Here is a 21486-nt window from a genome sequence, read left to right as displayed (position 1 = left end):
TGCAGAAAGCATGAGCCTGCATTTCCACAGGAGGAAGAGGCAGCTCTAGCACAACAAGTTTACTGCCGCAGCTGCTGCTTCTGCAAGGTTACTCCGTATGCCTGCAGGGTTCTTCAACCTACATTTCATTATACGTGACCTTGCAAGCTCACACAAATATTAGGATACAAGACTATTACAATTTATGTGCTGCAACTTGCAGCACCTCCCTAGGCAATGAATTGTTGCCTTGTTAAACATTACTCAGCTTTCTCCTTCTAATTTTTCCAAGCAGACTCACTTCTAAATACAAAAATTCATTTATGTAAAGACATTCCTAGTCCTGAGGAAGCCTGCAACTTGAGAAAAAACTAAGGATTGTGTTCATTTGCCATGATTAGTTCTCCATATTTAATATTATCACTTTTCCAAGCTCTCCAGGCAAAAGCCTATTTGCTTTTCTTGTTTCATATTTGTTTTCTACGGTTTAAGCTCAATTTATTTTGAAATTAAAATGAAACTTTAAGCCAGGGTCTTGGAAAATATGAGCTTTTTGTTTTTGTAATTGAAAGTAATTTACATGCTGTGCATGAGTGTTTACACAGTTTGCAAAGTCCTCACTCTTAACAGTGCTGAATCACCTGTGAATCTGAGTGGAACCAGTGGGACCTTCTATATCATGGGAAATATGTCCCAGTGTAAACAATCTAGGGGGAGGGAAATAAGGGTGAGGAGGTGTGGTTTTTTTTCTTTCCTCAACATCTGTTATAGCAATCAGTGTTTTTATACTAGTAGATATTGAGCCCTCACATTTTTTAAGTTGGCAAAGTTCTCTTTTAGCATAAAGTTATAAAGTAATTTAGAGTATCACAGAACTGTAAGGGTTGGGAGGGACCTCTGGAGATCATGGGGTCCACCCACTGCTAAAGCACGTTTCCTACAGCAGGTTGCACAGGAAGGCATCATGATGGGTCTTGAATGTCTCCAGAGGAGACTCCACAACCTCTCTGGGCAGCCTGTTCCAGTGCACCCTCACAGTATAGAATCATAGAACTATAGAATCATAGAATTGCTCAGGTTGGAAAAGACCTTAAAGATCACCGAGTCCAACCACAACCTAACCATACCACCCTAACTCTAACAACCCTCCTCTAAATCATGTCCCTGAGCACCACATCCAGACGGTTTTTAAACACATCCAGGGATGGTGACTCAACCACCTCCCTGGGGAGCCTATTCCAGTGCTTAACAACCCTTTCTGTAAAGAAGTGTTTCCCGATATCCAACCTAAACTTCCCCTGGCACAACTTGAGGCCATTTCCCCTCGTCCTGTCACCTGTCACCTGTAAGAAAAGACCAACCCCTCTCTCACTGTAAGCACCTTTCAGATATTGGAAGAGAACAATAAGGTCTCCCCTGAGCCTCCTTTTCTCCAGACTAAACAGCCCCAGTTCCCTCACCCTCTCCTCGTAGAGCATCTTCTCCAAGCCCTTCACAAGCCTTGTTGCCTTTCTTTGGACCTGCTCCAGCACCTCCATGTCCTTTCTGTACTGAGGTGCCCAAAACTGTACACAGTACATGAGGTGAAGCCTCACCAGTGCCGAGTACAGGGGGAGGATTACTTCCCTAGTCCTGCTCACCACACCATTCCTGATACAAGCCAGGATGCCATTGGTTTTGGCCAGCTTGGCACACTGCTGGTTCATATTCAGCCGACTGTCCATCAGTACACCAGGGTCCCTTTCCATCAGGCAGCCTTCCAGCCACTCTTCCCCAAGCCTGTAGGGTTGCTTGGGGTTGTTGTGACCAAAATGCAGGACCCGACACTTGGCCCTATTGAAACTCACACAGTTAACCTTGGCCCATCGATCCAGTCTATCCAGGTCCCTCTGTAATGCCTTTCTCCCCCCAGGCAGATCAACGCTCCCTCCCAGCTTGGTGTCATCTGCGAACAGTAAAGAAGTTCGTCCTCATATTCGTATGGAACTTCTTGTATTGCAGTTTTTGCCTTTTACCCCTTGTCCTGTCACTGCACGCCACTGATTTCAATGACATTTGTTATGAAGAATGCTGTTGTTGAGTAGTGTAATTTATGCCTTTTTTTCTTTATTGCCGCAGGCCACAGGCACCCAAAAATAAGGTAAGCAGCCATTTCTGTATCTTCTGCTTTGCCAAAGGTTGCTAATAAATGTATTTTTAATATTACTGTAGTTTTTCCAGTTTAGTATAGAAACTGCTTGAGGCAAAAATGTTTCAGAAGGTCATAGTATTCCTGTTTAAGCCCAAAAATTACAGGAAATACCGTCATATTTTACAGCCAGTGGTTGCAGAAAATACATCGGAAAGCGGTTGTTTGCTCAAGTTAATTGGATCAGAGAATGTAAAGGAAAGAGAAGCTGCTGCTTTCAAATCAGGTATGTGTGTATGTCTGTACATGCATTTGAAATATTGTCTTGTAATGATGTATTCATATAAATACTATGAAACTATTTCATTTGAAGCTACTTTTGGATTACCACAGATTGATCCATTTTTTGCATTTTTTTTTTCACAACAATTGCACAATGGCCATACTATGCAATTTCAATTAGTCATTGATATTCAGAAGTGTAGTAAGGTAATTCTAGCCTCTATCAGAAAAGGTTTTTGTAGATGAGTATGCATTTATAACAGCCTCCCTAAGCTAAAATTTGTGTAAAACTATAGATAAGATACATAAATGATGATAAATATTCTAAATTGTGGTCATTTGATATATGTAAAAGTATTAGTAAATATTTTTATTTCGGTATGACATACTGATTGTAAGCCATATATTTCTGTAAACAGAACTGAAAATTAAGGAGCTTTTTGGGAGTCTAGAAGAGTAAACTATACTTCAGCTAATTTTTTTTCAGTACATGCTTTTATGTCAGTTCCATTTTCCTCCTCCTGCCCTGGGGCAGCAGCTGCTTAATTTGAGTAATGTGTTGGAATCATTGAAAATTAGTAAATTGTTACAGTGGAGAGGAAAGGAGCATTGTTTGACTCCTATGCTGCACTTCATCTTCTATCGCATCTTAAAATGTTCTTTTTATGCTGTATTCAAGTTGCCAAAAATGGCCTAAACTGAGGATGTTTCCTCAAAAACAGCTGTAACTTCTCACAAGATGAGAGTTGACCAACATGACATCCAGAGGTCCGCCTCAACATAAACTATTCTACAAGTGTATATCATCCTGAGTCCAGAAAGTTCTGGAGAATTTGGAGTTAACAACAATTCTCTAAAGATGTGGATTCTCCTCATCCTCATCCTCTTTTACCATGACCACTATATTGCCCCTTCTCTGTCTTCATGTAACATGTTCATGTTCATGTAACCAAACTAAAAACAAAACACAGAACAAACATGCTCTACAACTCAGAAAGCAGATCGAAAGGACTGAATGCTTTTTTAGTTTTGGATGGTTGCAAGAACATGCAAAAACATTAGGCACTTGCAATTTGGTCTTTGTTTTTGTTCCAAGTGGGAACAACAGCTTTCTGGAAAGCAAAAATTCTGAACTTTTGAAACTTGTGAGTTAAGTACCATTTTGTTTCAATGTTAAATCACAGCATCTAGATGTATTAAAATTAATGTGTAATTAATTGAAGGTATAAATGGATTTCTTTTGTGTTTTCAAAATATCATCAAAACCTTTGGGTTCCTGTGAAATGTTTGTAAATGAATAAAACTATGTATACTAATAGAAAGCTGTTCTACCAGTGCTAAATACTTTTTCAATACAAAGTTAGGAATATTTCAAGTGTAACTCGAGATTAAATGTGTAGGATTTACAAGAGATGCCTTTCACAAGGTTAGTATGTTCTTGAGGAGGCGATGACTCCTGACCCTGGCAGATCTCTTGATTTGTTAAGGCAGTGCATCTTTTAATAAAAGCAGTGGTCATGCTGCCCCTCACAGTGTCCATATGTCAGCAGCATGGAGCTTTTGTCACAGTTAGGATTTGTGTGAGGATGGTTCCAGTATGAACTTAGTGCGGAAAGTGAACAGAGGTGATCCATAACTGATTTGTATATATCACTGAGTGCTGCACAAAAAAATAGCCAAACTGTGGCTGAATTACACAGTGCTCCAGTGATAAGGACTAGAAGCAGTATTTGCATTTCATAATTTTGTCTGAACTCCAGCAGAATCGTATGCTACTACAACTCTACAATTTATTGTATTTAAACTAGCCTCTTCAGCATTGGCCCAAGTGCATGGGTCTTCTCATTGCAAACTTAAAATGCTTACGAACTGTTTTTTGGGGCTTTTTTTCTACACCAGAATGAATCTTGTTTTGTTTTGTTTTTGTTTTCCTACTTTCTACATAGAAATGTATCTGCCATTATGAAGGGGAAACTACTAAACTACTAGTAAAAATGTGACTGACAGCGAGACAGTAAAAGGATACACTCAAGTGGTTTGAAAGCTGTCCTTCATGTGAATTCATATTCTATTACATTTTCCTCTCTGGAAGATTTTATCTTTGATTCTACCAGCAGAGAGACTCAACCATTAAAGCTATGAGTATGAGAATTGATTCATACTATATTCATCAATTTATTTGGTTTCTAACTGAAAACCTTACTGACCTTGGTGTTCACTAAAGATAATCGAGTTCATGTGTCATGAAGCATTCTCTAATGAAATGATGAGTTTAATGGCACACTTAGCATCATTTTGCAGTGTGTACGCGTATAGCCCAATTCCCAAGGTAGGGATAAACTTATTAGTTGTCTTAAGACGTATATGGAGGAGGGACAAGGATGGAGGTGTGTGAATTCTCCACTGGTAGCATTCTCAGCACTCTCTGCTAGACCACCTTGTGTTAGCAGAATGAAAAAGTGGTGACTACAGGTTTCTGCGATGAACAAAGCAAGTGGCAGTTTTATAGGAACTCTGTTTAGAAAAAAAAAAATGCTAAATTGCTGTAAGTGCTTTTGCTGCTAGAAAATGTTCTGTGGAACCTTTGCTATATCTCTCACAGGTAAAAATTGCTGCCACCTTGGTGGGTACATTTCATTTAACTTAGTAAGAAAAACATCTTCTCTAACTTAAATCTTTAAGTATTTGTCTTAACTTGCCTTGAGCATATAGTGGGTATGAGTTGTCTTAGAAAGTGTTTTGAAATGACTATAAAGAACATATTAAAAGGTACTGAAAATCTGACATGGAATGTAGCAGTGATCATTACATCTCGATTCTTGTACCTCTGTATGTAGATAGCAATGCTGGGGTCATTTATTACTTTCTTAGGAATAGAAGCCTGTAGAGCTCAAGGGCCATCTTTCACGGTGAAGAGTTCAATTTACTTTCCGATTCAATTTAATCTTTGATGTTAGAATTGGTGCTGCCAACAAAGATGCCTGTTGTACGTGGATGTGTTCACTGGGAAAAATTGACAGATGGTAACAAAATCTTGTCCCAGTAATCCAGGCTATGTTTGACCTCATGACCTATACGTGAGGGGCTCAGTATCCCATTACAAATCCTTTGGGCTATCTACTCATCTGTGCCTGTTTTTCAAGAAGTCTCTGTCTCATAGCCATTTCTTCATTCATAAGCCAGGTTCTCAATACCTTTCCAAATGTTAATCTCATTCTATTTTTGTCTGCATTTTGAGATGGCTGCATATTGGTTTTTTTTAATTCCCCAGCCTGTCTTTTTTACGCTGCCTTGTACTTCATTGTCTTTGAAAATGGGGATAGTATGGAATTTAATAAAATTGTTCAATAAAATGAATTAATGTGAACATTTCTTAAAAGACAAAAGAATGTGACCTTGTTTCATGTAAAAAGTGAAGGAAAGCGCTCAGATTTAAAGCGATGTTGTAACAGGTGAGGGAGGATAAGGTTATCCTTGAGATCTGCAGTCACTGTCAGAACACATTCTGTTAATGAGGGCAGTGTTTGATCTCTTTGTTAATCTATTCACGAGACCTTTCTGCTTTTGGATGTGACCCAAAAAAATGCAAGCAGGCATTTTCTAGAAGTAGGTATTTTTTGTTTGGAGCTATTACTACTATTGTAACAGTAGTCCTGCTACAACATAGTCTTAACTTAGGTTTTATTAAAGGATGGGGAAAAGAAGATCATTTCTGTTAGAGTTAGCTCACTTTGGTTTTCTCATTCTGAATACTCCCTTTCTCCCTTCATAATCCTTAAGGGCAAGATTTGACTCTGAGATTCTTATAATGGCTAATGTCTAGTAATTTCATTCACAACTCAGACTAACCATCTATTCCTTCATTAGCAGATCATATCAATGGTAGATGAATCACAAGCTGTGTAGAATTCCTTTCAGTTCTCTCTGAAATTTCACATAAGAGAAATCAGTTTGTATTTGTATTGTAAATATAACACATAAGTAAGTGAATCCCATTCTTAGTATGTAAACCAACATCCAAAAAATGACTTGTTACAGTGTTACATAAAATAACTGGATTTTTAACTTACAATTAATCAAAGGATTAGTTACCCACTTAAAAGAATGAAATTAATAATATATTAAATTAGCATGATTTCAGCTTTCTTAAAGAACTACTGAGATCTTCCTGCATTGTAGATAGATTGGCATCGAAATACAGCTTTCAGTGGTTATAAAGTGCATTTATCTATGCTTCAGGCCTCCATAATGTGTGCTCACTAAAATATGCTTTAGAAGGAACCTAGCTCTTCAGAAAGACACTTGAATACATATTTTTCTGAAAGCATGGGAGTGACTCTCTCTCTTTTCAGGTGGACACTGAAGCGTACGCTCAGCCTGTAAGAATGCACAGAAACACTTTGTCAAAATGAGAGTAGTCAGCTTTTCAGACTACAAAACTTTTATTTGCCTGGAGCACAAAGACCTGCCCTTTATGGGAGCACATCTTAAGGCTTAGATTACAGCGTTATCAAATCACAGTATACTCTTTCTCCTCTCTGCTGATGCTTTGAATCATTTAAAAACACTGCAACTGTTTTCCTGTCGCATTTAGGTACTGAAACTTGTCCTGGCATCCGACCAAAGAAAGAAGATCAACAGCCGAGCACCCGTCCTAGCGATGAAAAGCAAACTGAGGAGCAGAAGGAGGCAGTGAGCCTTTCGGTAGCTGCAGGAAAGGACCACATGGAGGAGCAGCACCGCAGTGCAGAATCAGCACTGGAGCCACACACCCAGTCCACAGGGACAGTGGGCAGGCCTTCTCCAGGCTGTTTATCATCAGGGGATGCCGGCAAAGATAACAGTTTGCTGCTGAGAGAAAGGCAGATCTCTAAGGATGCGGAAAAAATAGAAGAGACAGCTGGGGAACCCGGAGTGAAATTCTCTCCTGGGCCAATGGTAGATGCCTTGGTTTTAACAGATGCTGATTATATGCCTGCTGATTTGGTTTCTACCGATAAAGATGCACAAGCTGATAAAAATCTTCTCAGATCAAAACTTGTTGCTAGCTCTTCAGAAATTGCTACTGGCCAGCTCGGAAATAGCGATTTAAACCAGCAACAGAAACGGCCTGATGATGGCGATGATGAAGAATCTCCCCCAGACAGAACTGCTTCAAGTACATGCTCTGAAAGTAGTAAAGTATCTGAGCATGAGAGTACTGCCCGTTCACGAGTATGCAAGGAACTGCAGAGAGCAGCAGGACAGGAGGAGAAGGTAAAAAGTGAAGAACGAGAAGATGTGTATCTCAGATTTTTAAATGGCAACATAATAGACACTGAAGAATCGTTTGCAAACTTAGCAAATCAAGAAGAATTTGACACTGTCCCAGATATTTCACCTGAACGAGCATCTTACAACTCACTGGAAGCTTTATCACTAGATGACAGCTTTTCTTCTCTTGATGAACTTGCAAGAAGGATAGAGATTGCTGAGGTAAATACTGTGAATCCTATAAAACCCTCCATGTTATCTCAGTTAAAATATTTTAAGTATTGCCAACTTCAAAATGTGTTCAATATCTCTAATTTCTTTAGTCTGAAATCTGTGTGTATTTACTTGTTCTGAGTTAATTCAAAGTTCCCATTTATCTGTTTGTATTCCTCTTGGCAAGTGCTGCTCTGTGCGTCTAAAAACTACATTGATTTTTACTTATTAGTGCAGACTCTTTATTTTTATTTTTATTTCTATTTTTATTTTTATTTTTGTTTTTAACATAAACTGTTAGGAGAGAGGTTGACAGTTCCTGTTAAATTATGATTTTATTTAAGAGGTCTACATAATACCTATGTTTATAATATGGATTTTTTCTATTCAAAGAATAAAATTCACTTCTCCACTCCTAATGACTAAAGGTGAGAAGAGCTGCATGTGTAATAAACTCTAGAAATGCATGTATGGGCTTCTAAGTTTGCCAGGCTTAGGCAGTTTTATTGTTCAACCAAACTTAAGGAAGAACTTCTAAACCTGAACCAACCATAGGCCACAACAAGGATGAGTGCTTCATAAGCTGAAGTGCTCTTCTGAAAATATATATATTAAGTTTTATTGCTGCATGATTTGGTCAGAGAGTGTGTGATCCCTTCTTCACTTTATCTTCTGGTTTTGTTGCATTTGCAAATGTTGGACTGTAAAAGCTTTCCCCTTAAATGTAAAAATGGGATTATTTTGAAATTATGTGATTTCAGTTGCTGGAGGGGAAAGACAGAAGCCGTCTTGTTGGTTCGTCTCTATTTTTAATGAATTTAACAGTGCGACATCCCTTGGCAATAAAAAGTAACAGTACTTCTCTACAGATCAGAAGCTAATACATGTAGATCATGAACCCATAATCACCCACAGACTGCAGCCAAGCGGGGAACTAAATGCTGGAGATGCACGCTGATGTTATTACATCTTTGGCAAAATCTCCAGAGCTGGAAACAAAGCATTTTGTGTTGTGTTTTTCTTCCCACCTAAGCAGCTTTTCTCCCTTGCAACATCAGGCATCCTGATCACCCCTAAGACGCCTTGTCTTTCAGTGGGATGTCAGGAAGCATGTCACATGCCAGGACTGAACACCCTGTACACAAAGCTGGTTTTACTTCAGCTTTTTTGGATTCGATGGTAACTATGCACGAGCTACTACATATGTGTTCATATAGGTAATCAAACTTTGCGCTGGATCCACTGGCTTATGTTCACTAATTTCCAAGGAGCTAATTGTTTTATGTAGAGAAATCATAAATTAACCCTATAGCTGCTATTTTTAAGTTGCTACGCTTGAGCCATTACATTTTAAAAGACTGCATAGGAAGGAGCATATCGATACTGTTAGAATAGTGATGCTTGTATTGACTGGGCCAGTGGCCAATGACAACAGTGCTTTACAGGGAATCCGGTGTCATTTCTATTTCGCTGTCTTACTGCTAGTACTGCCAGTACTCTGACGGCAGAACTGAGTCTCTAGAGAGGTAAAAAGTACCTTGAGTCTTTCCATAGCATTTTTTTATATTTTTGCTATGTAGCACATAATGTTGGCTGTCACTGGTGGGAGTCTTTTCCAGTCTTTCTTAGCAAAAGACCTGAACTGTGTAGGGTTGGGGGATTAAATCGGGGAGAAGCAAACGTGTTCATTCTGAGACGAATTAAAACTTGTAATATCCAACGTCTAGGCTTGTTTTACAATGCCTGAAATTGCTAGGTGTAGCAGGGTGTGTAGCCTGTATTGTTTCATTATACATTTATATTTTGTTTTCCCAGTTAATCTTATTGCCAGTTGTTACCGTAGGGGTTGCATTTCAGACTTGGTGTTCACCTGCAACTTCCTCAGAAGGCACCAGGAACTGACAGAGCGTGGAACCTCTGAGAAATGACCACCATTTACTTAGACTGACTTTGTTTTAGTGCTAAAATAAGATTCTACTGATGTTTTGACAAGCAGATTGATCTCTGCATCCAACCATAACATTTTTTCCTTCCTTGTTCTCCTTGTCTGCCTTTGAAGTTGCATTGTCCTGGCTGTGGCCATCTAATAAGTTTACAGTGTTTTCTTACAGTAATTATGGAAGAAGTACTACATGTGCATTGTGTAGACACAGTCAAGCATAACAACAAACCTTACATGAAATGTGTAGGTATGACAATTAAAAAAAAAAGAAAGTTAATCCATGTGACTATGATAAAACTTTTCCTGGAGCAAATAGTTACAAAATTGTCACAAATAAGTTAGAATGGAGAGCAGAGGTAAAAACTGTTATGAAATAAACTAGGTACAAAAATGATATGGTAGGACCAATATTATTCAATGGGGGTGTAATATTAATTTCTTGTAAATGGGGAAGGATAAGTACTTGTGTCGGAAGGGATATTTTTTTGACCCCATACTGAGCACAGTTGTCTCACAGAATTCTGTAATTCAGATCCTTTATGTCCCTTGCTTTTAAGCTACTATTTGCAATAATTAATTAAAGACTGGAAATGTCCTACATTTTTTCTCTGGCTTTAAATAACTTGAAAACTGAAATAGTGTTTTACATGTTTTACAGTCAGTTGTACTAGGTATTTCTTTACTAATACTATCCATGCGAACTTGTGTGCAAATGATAGAAAATCACTGAAGCTGTACAGAAAGTGCCTTCATACAGCTAGTGAAGAGCTTCGGAGCGTATCAACAGTTGGCAGTGACAGATTTCGGAAGTATATGATGAAATGGCACACCAGCAGTCACACAGATTGTAACCTCAGTAATGTAAGGTGTGTTTTGCTGTATGAAATAAAGCTTTATATCTACGAGATTATTAGGGAAATGTATAAAATTCTGGTTTTTTTCTTAATGGCAAATTATCATTTGAAATTCTTTTCAGAAGGCGAAAGTATTGAGAGTCCTTACCACAACAGAAAGTAGTAGCTTTGGATTGCACTTTTTGTATACAGAGATTTCAAAATCTACTAAATATGTACTGACTGGAAGCTGATTTGGGTGCAGTAATGAATCCTCCACCTACCTGCACGAAGTGTGTGGAGACAGTGCTTTGTTGAGATCCCTTGTCCTGTTGGATGGCTCAGGTCCTGTAGTTTTGAGTTTGCTTGGTGTCATTCCTGGAGTTAAGGAAAAAATCCGTGTTTCATTAGTGTCTGTTACCTGTAGGTCTCTTACGCTGCACAGAGCAGCCCACAGCATGGCCTGGTGCAGGCCTGCACTCTTCCCTTTTGTGGTGCAAGCCAAGCACAGGCTTGACTTGTGGTTAGCTGTATTGACCACACTTCCCTCGTTAAATTCAAATTTAAATAATGATTTCTGGCTTTTTAAATTCCTCCTACCTCAAATACCAGCATGGAATCCTTCTAGTCCTGTATGGCTGCTATATCTCCATTCCGCTGCTTTTGGTGGCTGTTTAATTAGTGGGAGACGTTTCTAATGTAATCCATTGGTATACTTGCTTTGAAGTCTTTCTAAATGAAAGATGCAAGAAAAAATATTTTACTTACAGTTGTTTTAATTGAATGAGATTTTATTTGTAGTGAGATGGGCGCTATTCTTACGTGACAGTCCTAAGTACAGTAATGATACTTTAATGACTGAAAATAAGAAAAATAAAACGTGGCATTTATGTTGGACAGTTTTCAGCTGCAGTTGAGAATGTGGTAGAAAGAAAGATGTAAAGGTGGTTCTGTGCAGAACTCCATATGCTTGTATTTGTATTTGCATTTTGAGAATAAGCTGTCCCTGAATAGGAGGCATAGCTTTGAAGTTGCTTTGCAGAACAAAAGGGAAATCTGGATGCCGTGTCTAGTGGAAGGCAGATGAAATAATGTAGGTATGAACTGCATATCATGTAAAGACATTCTGATCAAAGAGAGCCTTAGAAGTGTGATCTATGGCTCTTGCTGGGTCAGGAGAGTAACATTACCATAATGATTGTATTGCAAAATCAAAAGCCCTCACTCACCCTTTTTAAAAGAAAGGATATGTTTAGAGTAGAGAAATTGTGCTGTATCAGTTAGGTCTTTTACACTTGGAAGTAAATCCTGAAACATTCATGTGTGCTGGCAGCAAAAGTAAGTGAGCTTCATTGTAGCAAGCCTTTTACATAACTGTAATCGCTGGGACACATTTCCAGGTAATCCCATCAGATCTAGCCCTCTGCTTTTCAGCGTGGAGGAGACAGAGCCTGTGTCAGTCATACAAGAACTAGCAGGAGCCAGCAGACAAAATGAAGCATGCAAAACAGACTCCCGCACCCTACTCTTAGGACAGGGGTAAAAACATCCCACTGCACCCAGGTGAGGTTCCCAAGTGCTATCAGAACCACTTGTGAGCAGGCATATCTGGCAGCAGCTAGCCTGCTGCGTGGGTAGCTCAGGAGGAGCCATTGATCCTCTTTATAAAAGCAATGCCATACATAGAAGCTTAAAATAATCCACTCTTTTAAAGGACATAATGTCATCTTGCCCTCCTAAATAAATGAGTCAAATTAATGCACTTCTCCACAATCCCCCATCCTTGTCACAACATGGAAGCATAAGTATTTATTTTCCGGCTGACCTGATAAATTTTCATGGCAGCTCTGCAAAGCTAATTTAACATCACCAGTAGAAGCTTCAACCCAGTTTGCTTCTTGTGGTGAGAAGCATGCAGGCTGTTACTGCTGCTTCATTGGTACCACGTAGCAGTCTTCCACATACTGATTTAAACAATTTCTTTTCACACTTCCACTACTTTATAGTACTTCCTTGTGTTGTTTCACTAAGTAAACCACTCAAGCTTTTACATAGATGATCAAAAGGGAAAGTGAGTGTTGAAAGGGAAGTGCATCAGAGATGAGTTTTATCTTTTCAGTTGCATTTTGGGAAAAATTTGTTCCATGCTGTAGGCATATACCCACAGTGACCGGCTCTGTGAGTTGCTGAGGTCAACATCTGAGGGGTATAAAATACCACTGGAGTGGATACATCAAATTTAATTGCCACATCTACCAGTTAAGTGCCAAATGACACAGCTGGGGCAATGCCTATTGGATTGTGCTCTCCATTTATGCTCAGCACACCATCTCTCTGATTGTAGTTGTCTGCAACTACAGCACTGTCTGGAAAGTCGTCTCTTTCTTCACTATGAGTTTTTGGGTCATGCCAGCTATATAGGTGAATTGCAAACAGTTGCAGATGTGGTATGTTTTCTTAGTTGCAGCGCAAATGTATACGGATTACTTTTGAACGTAGCAAAGGTCATCACTGATATACAAAACAGGTTTTAAAAGGGACCACTCAAATTTATGGAGAGATGGCTAAGACTTCTTTTCAGAAAAGAAAGATTTCAAGATAAGAAAAGAGCATGGCGACTGTAGGACTAAGGAATAGGATTTGCTTCTGCTTGTGTTTCTTAGGTAGTACTTATGTCTTAGGTAATACTTAGGTAATATTTGTGTCAAGCCTCTCTTATCAATAGATTTTCTTCCTTGCTTAAGCTATTGTATTTGTAACAACTTTAAACAATGTGCATTCACATTAAAGGGGCACGTTTGGTAATGAAAGAAAAGTGGTAGCTGCTTTAAAACAGAATTGTGAAGCACACAAGCAGTGAGTCTTACACTTAGTTTAGCTGAATGCTGACATTAGCATGTAGATTGTTACACCTGTGAAATATCAGCATGTTCTAGAACCCTTTCAGTCTGCTAAAGCACAGTCTGTCAGTATGTTAGCATGTTTGGCACATGATCCTGGAAACCCAGTTGTAGGGTTTTGTCAGGTGACCGCCTATTGGCATCTGCTTCACAGCCAACGTATACTGCTACCATGGCAATTTTAGCTTTGGTTTTGGTACAATGCACCCAAGTAATGTATCCTGCAAATACAGTTGCATCCACTTTTAGTGTCTATGAACTCAGATGCTCCTGTATACTGCTCACCTAGGTTCTGCTTGTTGAAGACCTTTTCTTTTGTATAACTGTATCCATGTTTGGCAGAAATGGAAAAAAAATGGGATAGTCGAATGTAATATGTATAGTTCTGTACCGATAGTGGGTACCTTTGTATTAATGTTGTCCCTTGCTTTACTGTTTTGACTCAAAGTGTTTCTCTTTTCTTTAACTTCAGAAAATTGGCTGGTACTTTTGTTTGTAAGGATCTAGACGCATTGGTATATGTGCCGTAACAAGGGAAAACATCTTCTGATATGTAATGAGGAAAAATTACTTCCTAGACACAAACAGTTTTACAAAGAAAGGTGGTTTAGTTTGTATTTTTAATCAGTGAAAGTTTTGCTGGGGAAAATAGTAACTTGTGATTCGTTCAGAGAGTCAAACACCCAGGGTAATCAGTACTAATTCTTGTGGCAGAGGACCTTCACAGCTCCAGTGCATGACAGCATTCTTAATTCTCCATTATGTGTTTTTATTCTAGTATTTCTCCCATTTTTTCTTCCTATAATCACTAGGAAATTATGAACTTCTCCTTGATCTAACGTCTTAATATGGTTTTGTGGGAAGAAAAGTATATATTGCTGAAGCTAAATCAAATGACGTAGGAAAGGACAGATAATGACTTATTGAATGTATCACTGTAGGGAAGCATTTTTGAACTGGTACTTTATCCAGAGAGCTTATAACAATACAGAGCTGACACTTATCCAGAAGCATGAAGATTTCTTTTTCCCCTAGTGCTTTTATTTGTTTGTCCTCTGCTATAGCCTGCTTTCTCCCTTGGGGAACCAATCATAATGCTGAAAAATTAATCTCACAATAAGTATTTGATAGGCTCTGCAGGATTATGTCTTTGGAAAGGCAGCTGTGGTGTCTTTGACCTCTTACTGTCCTCTATTGACAGTACTTTTGACTGGAGCCCACTTCTCCAACCAACATGATTTAATGACATGAGCTTATGAAGGAGCTGATGTATAGTTTAGATCATACTAGGTATTCATTGCATGTTTAACTTTGATAGTGACCAGAAGCAAACACTGTCATCTCAGTCACCTTCTTGACAGCTGAATGGTTCTGCAGCTTTCCTTCATGCTGTGAAATTGCTTTGTTCAAGAAGAGAGTTTCACAAGTACTGCGATGTTTAAGAAAAGCAGAGTAGAAGCCATTTGTTTTCTATTTCTCTCATTTACTCCTCAAAGCCTTTGTTAAGAAGATCTTATGCTTTAATTTCTCACATCTGTTGTGCTAATCACTGTCAAATGGTTTTTGGTAATCTTTCCTGATAGATTGCCCCAGCAGAAGGATTGGTGTCTATACTAAAGAAGAGAGATGACAGGGATGGAAAAACAGTTGCCCAAGTCCAGCAAAGGCAAACAAAGAGAAGAGTCCGCTTCCAAGAAATGGAAGACACTTTCGATCAAGGTACTCTAATACTATTAACTCATAGCATGCGCTCTCAGGGTGCAAATGATGTTGAACGTGGTCCTCACGAGCTAAGTGAACATTCACTGCATGTTGCACCTTGGTTTTTTTAAGTTGAAATGAGAAACGGTTATCTAGTTTCAGTGGTCTTTAATAGCTGAGGCACTCCAGTGCTCTTGAGTCATTTCAGGCTCAGAGATTTAGTATTTTTCTTTCATTTCTTCATTCTTTTTTGAGAGCTCTAGATTGCAAAAGCCTTCAGTACTTTACTGTTTTGCCCTAGGATCATGTTAACTAAAGCCCAATTCTGTTCTGCAGTGCTGGAGTAGTTTCACAATACTTCAGTACAGTCTGCTAGAGAAACTGAGCAGAATTTTAACACTCCATGGCACGTCTCACACACTGAAAGGAAAATCCATTTGCTGCCCAAAAAGGAGCTTGTCACATTTTTTTGTTGTTGTTGAAAATATTTAGAAACAATTTATATTTTAAATACAATTCCAGGAGTTACCTTCTTTTAATGTTATTTTTGTTTTTGCATGGATTTAGTCAGTCTGAGTCTTTATCGGCAGGCTCTCTGTGGCTTGCCTCCCAGAAAAGATCAGAGAGCTCTTCCCCCATCACCCAGAATCAAAATTCATGTGGAGGCTCCCAGGAAATGCAGTACATCCCAGCGTATCTTCCTCTTGGAGAGTCAGAATTCATGTGAGGCTGCTCGAGAAACCAGGAAACACAGCTCCGCAGTGCACTGTGCCTCTGCACCCAAACAGTCTGTCGCATGATGTCATGATACAGAATACTGATAAAACTATGACACGTACACATTCACGTCGCTTTGTCTGGTCTCTTATTCACCTTTTCTTCTCTTCTGCTCACAGATGAAGTAGCTGGTGGCTCCTGTATTTTGCTGGTCCTGCTGTGCATAGCAACCGTTTTCCTTAGCATCGGAGGAACTGCGTTGTACTGCACCTTTGGTGACATGGAATCCCCTGTGTGTACAGAATTTGCAGCCAACATGGATTTCTATTATACCCAGATATTGCAGCGTGTGGAAGAACTTAAGCACTGGATTGCCTTCTCGTAGCTGAAATAGACTGAGACAGCACACTGAGCTCACCACTGGTTACTGGAGAGGCTATTAAAGAAACCTGTGATTTCAAGTTCTTTGTAACACTTGCCACCTGCGGGTGATGTGCATTTGATGATGTACTTAGACTTTTACTTAGAAATTGAGAAAAATTCCCTTTTAGCTATCAGGTGGCAAACTGTTGACATCTTAAGCCGTAGCAGTGTGGTATGGGAGAATAACAAGTCATTCTCTACATCCTTTTAAGATTAGACAAGCAGCTTTTCAACAGCTTGAGCAACTGAAGAAGAAGAAAAGAAAATTAACTGTCTTCTATACGCTCTCCCGTTGCCACACATTGTGTAAGCAATCTCTGAAAGCTTAGTTAAAGAACAGCTCTGATTTACAGCTGTTTGTGCAAAGGTGTTGCCTCCAGCTATCATGCAATAAGTCTGTGTTTTATGAAAACATTATTTTTCTTCTAAGTCTTACTATTTTTCTCCATTTTAATTCTCCCGGTGAGCCATGTAATAATTTGCTTGGAGTGAGAAGAGTGCAGCAACATTTATGGAGCCCCCATTCAGTGATAACAGGCCGACCCGCACCTTACACCGTATGGGGAACATCACGTGTGGGATAAATCTGCTGGCAGATTTCACAGTGTTTCCTGGAACTTTACTCCCAGTGTTGTGCGGGCTGCTGTAGAAAGAGGAGGATAAAAGAGAAATCATTGGTCTCACTAAATGCAGAAAAAGGAGCAAGATGTTCAGTAAATTATTCACATTAATAGCAGAGTGGCTTTGGCCAATTTTAAAGCACCTGGTTGTAGGTGTCAGGCTAGCTGGGATTTCTGTCCAGCTACGTCACTGACTTACAGTAATCACTTTGTGCCTCGGTTTCTCCTCCATAAATGGGGAATAACGATCCTTGCCTTTGTCTGTGAACATTTATTGCAATTAGGGCTCATGTCTGATTCCCTACACCCCGGAGGAGCGCACAGGATCGCTGGACTGTGTGGCTGCAGCCTCTCACCCAGTGAGTACTTAACGTACAGTGGAACTGATCCGACAGAAGATGTTCAGAGGCTTGCTGCAGATCCACAGCCTCTCGATAGTCCAGGGCGCTTGTTCCAACAGATAAAGCACATTTGCATCTATTTACCCTCCAGTTCTGAGACTTCTAAAATCTGCTCTCTTTTTCTACCAGCTCTACAAATTTAAATCAGTAAAAAGAGTCCTTTTAAATGGCTGCTTCTATCACCTGGTGCTCAGCCCTTCCTGGGTGGTGAATGAGAGAGACGCTGACGTGACGGTGAAGGTCAGAACTGGCAACGTAGGCCGTTGGTCCGTGCTGCAGTCCGAACACAGCAGCTGTCCTGGCACAGAGCCCGTTGGCCTGGCCCTGCTGCAGGCCTTGTGTGAGACGAGTCCTTCGCGCCTCAGGAAACAGCAGTTTTCAGGGGGTCCGCTTCACTCCGCTCCATGGTTTCCAGCTTACTAACGTATGATGCAGCACCTTCAGGTTGAGATTATTTTGTATACTACTACAAAGTGAAATCCTCGAGGCATAGCTCAGAGTTTTAACATTAAATGATCATGCTTTCTGGCATTTGCAAGCCAATTGTCCCTCTACTAGCGAGCTTGGTTGTCCCTAAATGCTCTGTTATACTGAACGGGATTTTAAAGCAGAAGTTAAAACCATACTTTTTCTGAAACAAACTGCACATCTGATTTCTTTTTCAGTTCTCACTGCCGAGGCTCAGTTGATACCTTAGGAAGCCTCATGTGCAGCTCTTTATTAAGCAGTAAATTTAAAATGCCCCAATTAATGACAACATTTGTTTTCAGAACGAAGCTTAAGAACAGTAGTTTGGTGTATTTTCTGCTGGTTGTCCGCAGAGCATTGTAAAGCTGGACTGATCTAGGGGAGAAAGGGAGAGATGCTTTTGTATTTTAAAGAGTTACTGGCTGGTTCAGTTTATTATTTTAAGTCCTGGTTTATGTATTTATTTAGTTTTTATTTTATAGAAAATCTTAATTTTCTTCTTTTTGGGTAATTTGCTCACAGAGTAATTAAAAAGCATGCATTCACTTAAAATATATATTTATAGTGATTGTGTAGTTAGAATATATTTTGCATTTCTGTAACTTCGCGTTGAGTGTTTCAGGATATTACGTTTATTTCTAAAAGACAACTGTTGATTTCAGCTTAAAAATCTCTTTAAGTTTTCGTGCACTTCCTCACCAAAAAGATCAAGAGGTATATATAGAACTATTTATTCAAAGGTATATCAGATATGAAGATCAAAGATCTTCTACTTCTAGGTTCGTTTAATTAGAACTATTTAAAAATAATTATTTTATTTAAAACGGTAAAGCTATTTAAAGTCAAAGCAATTTTTGATAAGCAGTTCAGAGAAAATCTGTGGTCTGAATCCTGGCGTGGCAGCTTTGTGTTGTGTTCCCAGTGCAGAGTCTCACTAATATCAGCAGAACTGCCAATGAGAAGATCACGGAGAGGTAGGGCACCACTTCACCTGCACACAACGGAGGAAGAATGAGCGGCCAGGTGTTCTGTGTAGCCCAGCTGCCTTGTATTTGAGCTGCAGTGTGAGCATCTCTGCAGCCTCCCAGCCTGTACCCAGGTGCCACTGCTGCGGGATCTCTCAGGATCTGGGGGAGCAGATGGGGCACACACACATGGGCTGCCCAGTTCCTCTTCTGAGCTGTTGCAACCAAGTGCTTGAGTCTGGATCTGATTTCTGTTGGCATTCGTTTGTGAGAAGATGATGGCACTAATTCTTGCTTTGCCTGACAATTGTCAGTACGGTTTGCATGGTCAGCACTACGTTATCAGACTTGTGGTGACCAACCATAAAGAAATGTGCTTTGTTTGAAATCCAGAGAGTGTTCAGGTTGGCCAGGTGTTAGCTGTCCTGTGCATTCTGTTCCCTTTTGATTGCTGGTGGCATTGCTTCCACCTGGATGGCCCCAGTGGTCAGAATCTTGGTCAGGGAAATCTAAGCTAAAAGGGGATTTGAACAGTTATCCTCATCTGAGGAATTTGTGGTCAAGTAATGCTGAGCAACAGCTAAGACTGTTATAAGTAGGAAGAAGAGAGCAGAGGCTTTTTCCTTCCCTTTTGTACATTGTAAAGCCCTTTGCATTTAAGTTTTCATTGACTCTTTCCTTCCCTGCCACTGGATAGATGGTTATTCTGCTTGGCAGTAGAGGAAACAGACCACTATAAAACCATTTGTAGTCAATAGGAAAATTCAGGGAACGGTTCAGTACATGATAGTAGTTAAAACTCATTTCTTGAAAGATGACTGGATGTCAGGTTGATTGTTTGCCTTCAAAGGTGAAAGCTGTGGCCACTTACCACCTGCCGCACTCCATCAGAAACCCCATCTTCCAGTTTATCCTCTCAGTGTAGTGATTTTAGAGAGGTTCTTGCAATAGATCAAAACCAACAAGGCTCTCAATGTGCATTCAACACACAGAGCCTAGAAGAGCTTTCTGATGGCATAATTACACCTTCACCCCAAGCAACGTGAAGTACACCAGGAAGAGCGCTGTGCCGTAGCATAGCTGTGCTGTACCCCAGTCTGGTTCCAAGCAGTGTCAGTGAGGAAGCATTTTCCACAGCCCAGATATGCCAGCAGAGATTTGCAATCTAGATGCGGCTCATGTTTTAAAATGTTTTTCTACTATTTTGCTTTCATACTTGGAAAATGCGTAGTGCTGGTGGCACACTGTGGGAAGTAGTCTGACCAAAGGGGAAACTCTTGTTTAAGGATTTCTGTGGGTAAAGGGCAAGCTTGAAATATTGAATGAGTGAAGTAGGTCAGAAGTCCAAATTCTTGTGTGATTGCACTTGATAACCAAAGGGGATGCTACCCTCCCAGGAAAATATGTTTGCCTATTTCGTACCATACTGTAAAGCCAAGATCATCTGAAAGGACTAATAACCATTTGTAACAAATTTAGCTTCCTTTAGCAAAAGGAGTAAATAATTGTGTTTGAAACCATCACCCAAGCTTGTAATTTAAATACTGTAGCAAAAAAAAAAAATAAAAAGTGTCTCCCAAAGAAAATATATGAACCTTTCTGGGTACTGTGATTTCTAAACGTATGAAAAGACTGAGAAGATGTTTTGTGAAGTTAAGTAAATGAGCAGCATCTCCATAGAGAATTCCATGATCAAACCCAAACCAGGAGAATAGGTGAGGATAAAATGCATGCGGTTTGGTTTGGGTTTTAGTGTGATGTAAGTTTCTTGAGTTGCTTGGTTGGCTCGCTTTTCTTTTACTAGCTAACTGAAAATGCGGCTTCCACACAGAGCACTGTTTATCCAGGGCAGTGTGTTTAAAGTACTGAAATGTTGCCTTACAGCACTGCTCTAAAAGATGTTGGATGGTAAGTTTGAGAAATGCTGGGGCAGGTGACCTTCTTAGTGTCACAGCCAGTCTGCTCTTTGAGTTCAAGTAAAGTAAACTGACTCCAACTCAACCCAAGCCAGCCACCTCCTGTTTGCAGCATGCAGCACTGCCTTTAGCAGCATCCCCATCCTTCAACACCACCAAATGAGGCCACCCGGAATCTTAGACTGGCTGAAAATGTAGTGAAATCCTAAGAGGAAACGAGTCATTTTTATTCATGTTGTTTTGGTTTTGTTATCCTTGTGTTTTGTGTTTTCAAATTGTTCTTCGGTGCCAGACAGAGGGACAGTGTAGAAATTCATTGGAACTTGTGAGGTAACATCTCATGTAGCTACCCAAGGAAGCTTAAAGTATAAACTTCATTTAGCTTAAAGTAATGTTTTAATGTTTGGTTTTTTAAGTTAAAAAAAAAAAAGCGTCAGATGTTTTTTAGATGTGACTTCTTTGGATCTCTTTATAATTTGTGTTTTTCATTGCTTTGGATTAAATGGCATGGTAATTCTCTGGCTTAATATGAGCCGAGGGTTCACTGTATTCAGCACTGTACAAAAACTGTGATCACCAGTAGATGCCTGCTTTGTTTTAGAGAGTTGCGCAGTGATGGCTGAGATGTTACAGAACTGATGTAATCAAAACATAAATTTAAAACAAACAAACAAAAAAATAGAGGCTGTACTGAAGCGCACCCAAAATTTGAAAGGCATATCTACTGCCTGATCCATGGAAGCAA

The 21486-nt window shown here is 39.6% G+C and overlaps 1 protein-coding gene and 1 non-coding gene across 3 annotated transcripts in view; one reads left to right on the top strand and one right to left on the bottom strand.

Moving 5' to 3' along the window:
• LOC107052888 overlaps positions 1-15118 on the bottom strand; it is a 38184-nt gene extending 23066 nt beyond the window's left edge. The window contains exons 1-2 of the transcript XR_005858345.2: positions 11231-15118; positions 10915-11008 (exon numbers count right to left, since the gene is read on the bottom strand). This is a non-coding gene — a transcript (uncharacterized LOC107052888). The remainder of the gene's footprint in view (positions 1-10914; positions 11009-11230) is intronic.
• Positions 1-20419, top strand: part of CNST (consortin, connexin sorting protein) — a 49550-nt gene extending 29131 nt beyond the window's left edge. For both annotated transcript variants that reach the window (XM_015283744.4, XM_004935430.5), the window contains 5 exons: positions 2098-2119; positions 2297-2393; positions 6984-7864; positions 15114-15249; positions 16128-20419. In XM_015283744.4, coding sequence (XP_015139230.2) covers positions 2098-2119; positions 2297-2393; positions 6984-7864; positions 15114-15249; positions 16128-16333 — 1342 coding nt within the window. In that variant the 3' untranslated portion in view covers positions 16334-20419. The remainder of the gene's footprint in view (positions 1-2097; positions 2120-2296; positions 2394-6983; positions 7865-15113; positions 15250-16127) is intronic.
• Positions 20420-21486: the final 1067 nt, after the last annotated feature.

This window comes from Gallus gallus, chromosome 3, assembly GCF_016699485.2.
Source record: "Gallus gallus isolate bGalGal1 chromosome 3, bGalGal1.mat.broiler.GRCg7b, whole genome shotgun sequence".
Lineage (NCBI taxonomy): Eukaryota > Metazoa > Chordata > Aves > Galliformes > Phasianidae > Gallus > Gallus gallus.
Note: the sequence above shows the minus strand (reverse complement) of the source record. Positions and strands in the feature narration are given on the sequence as shown.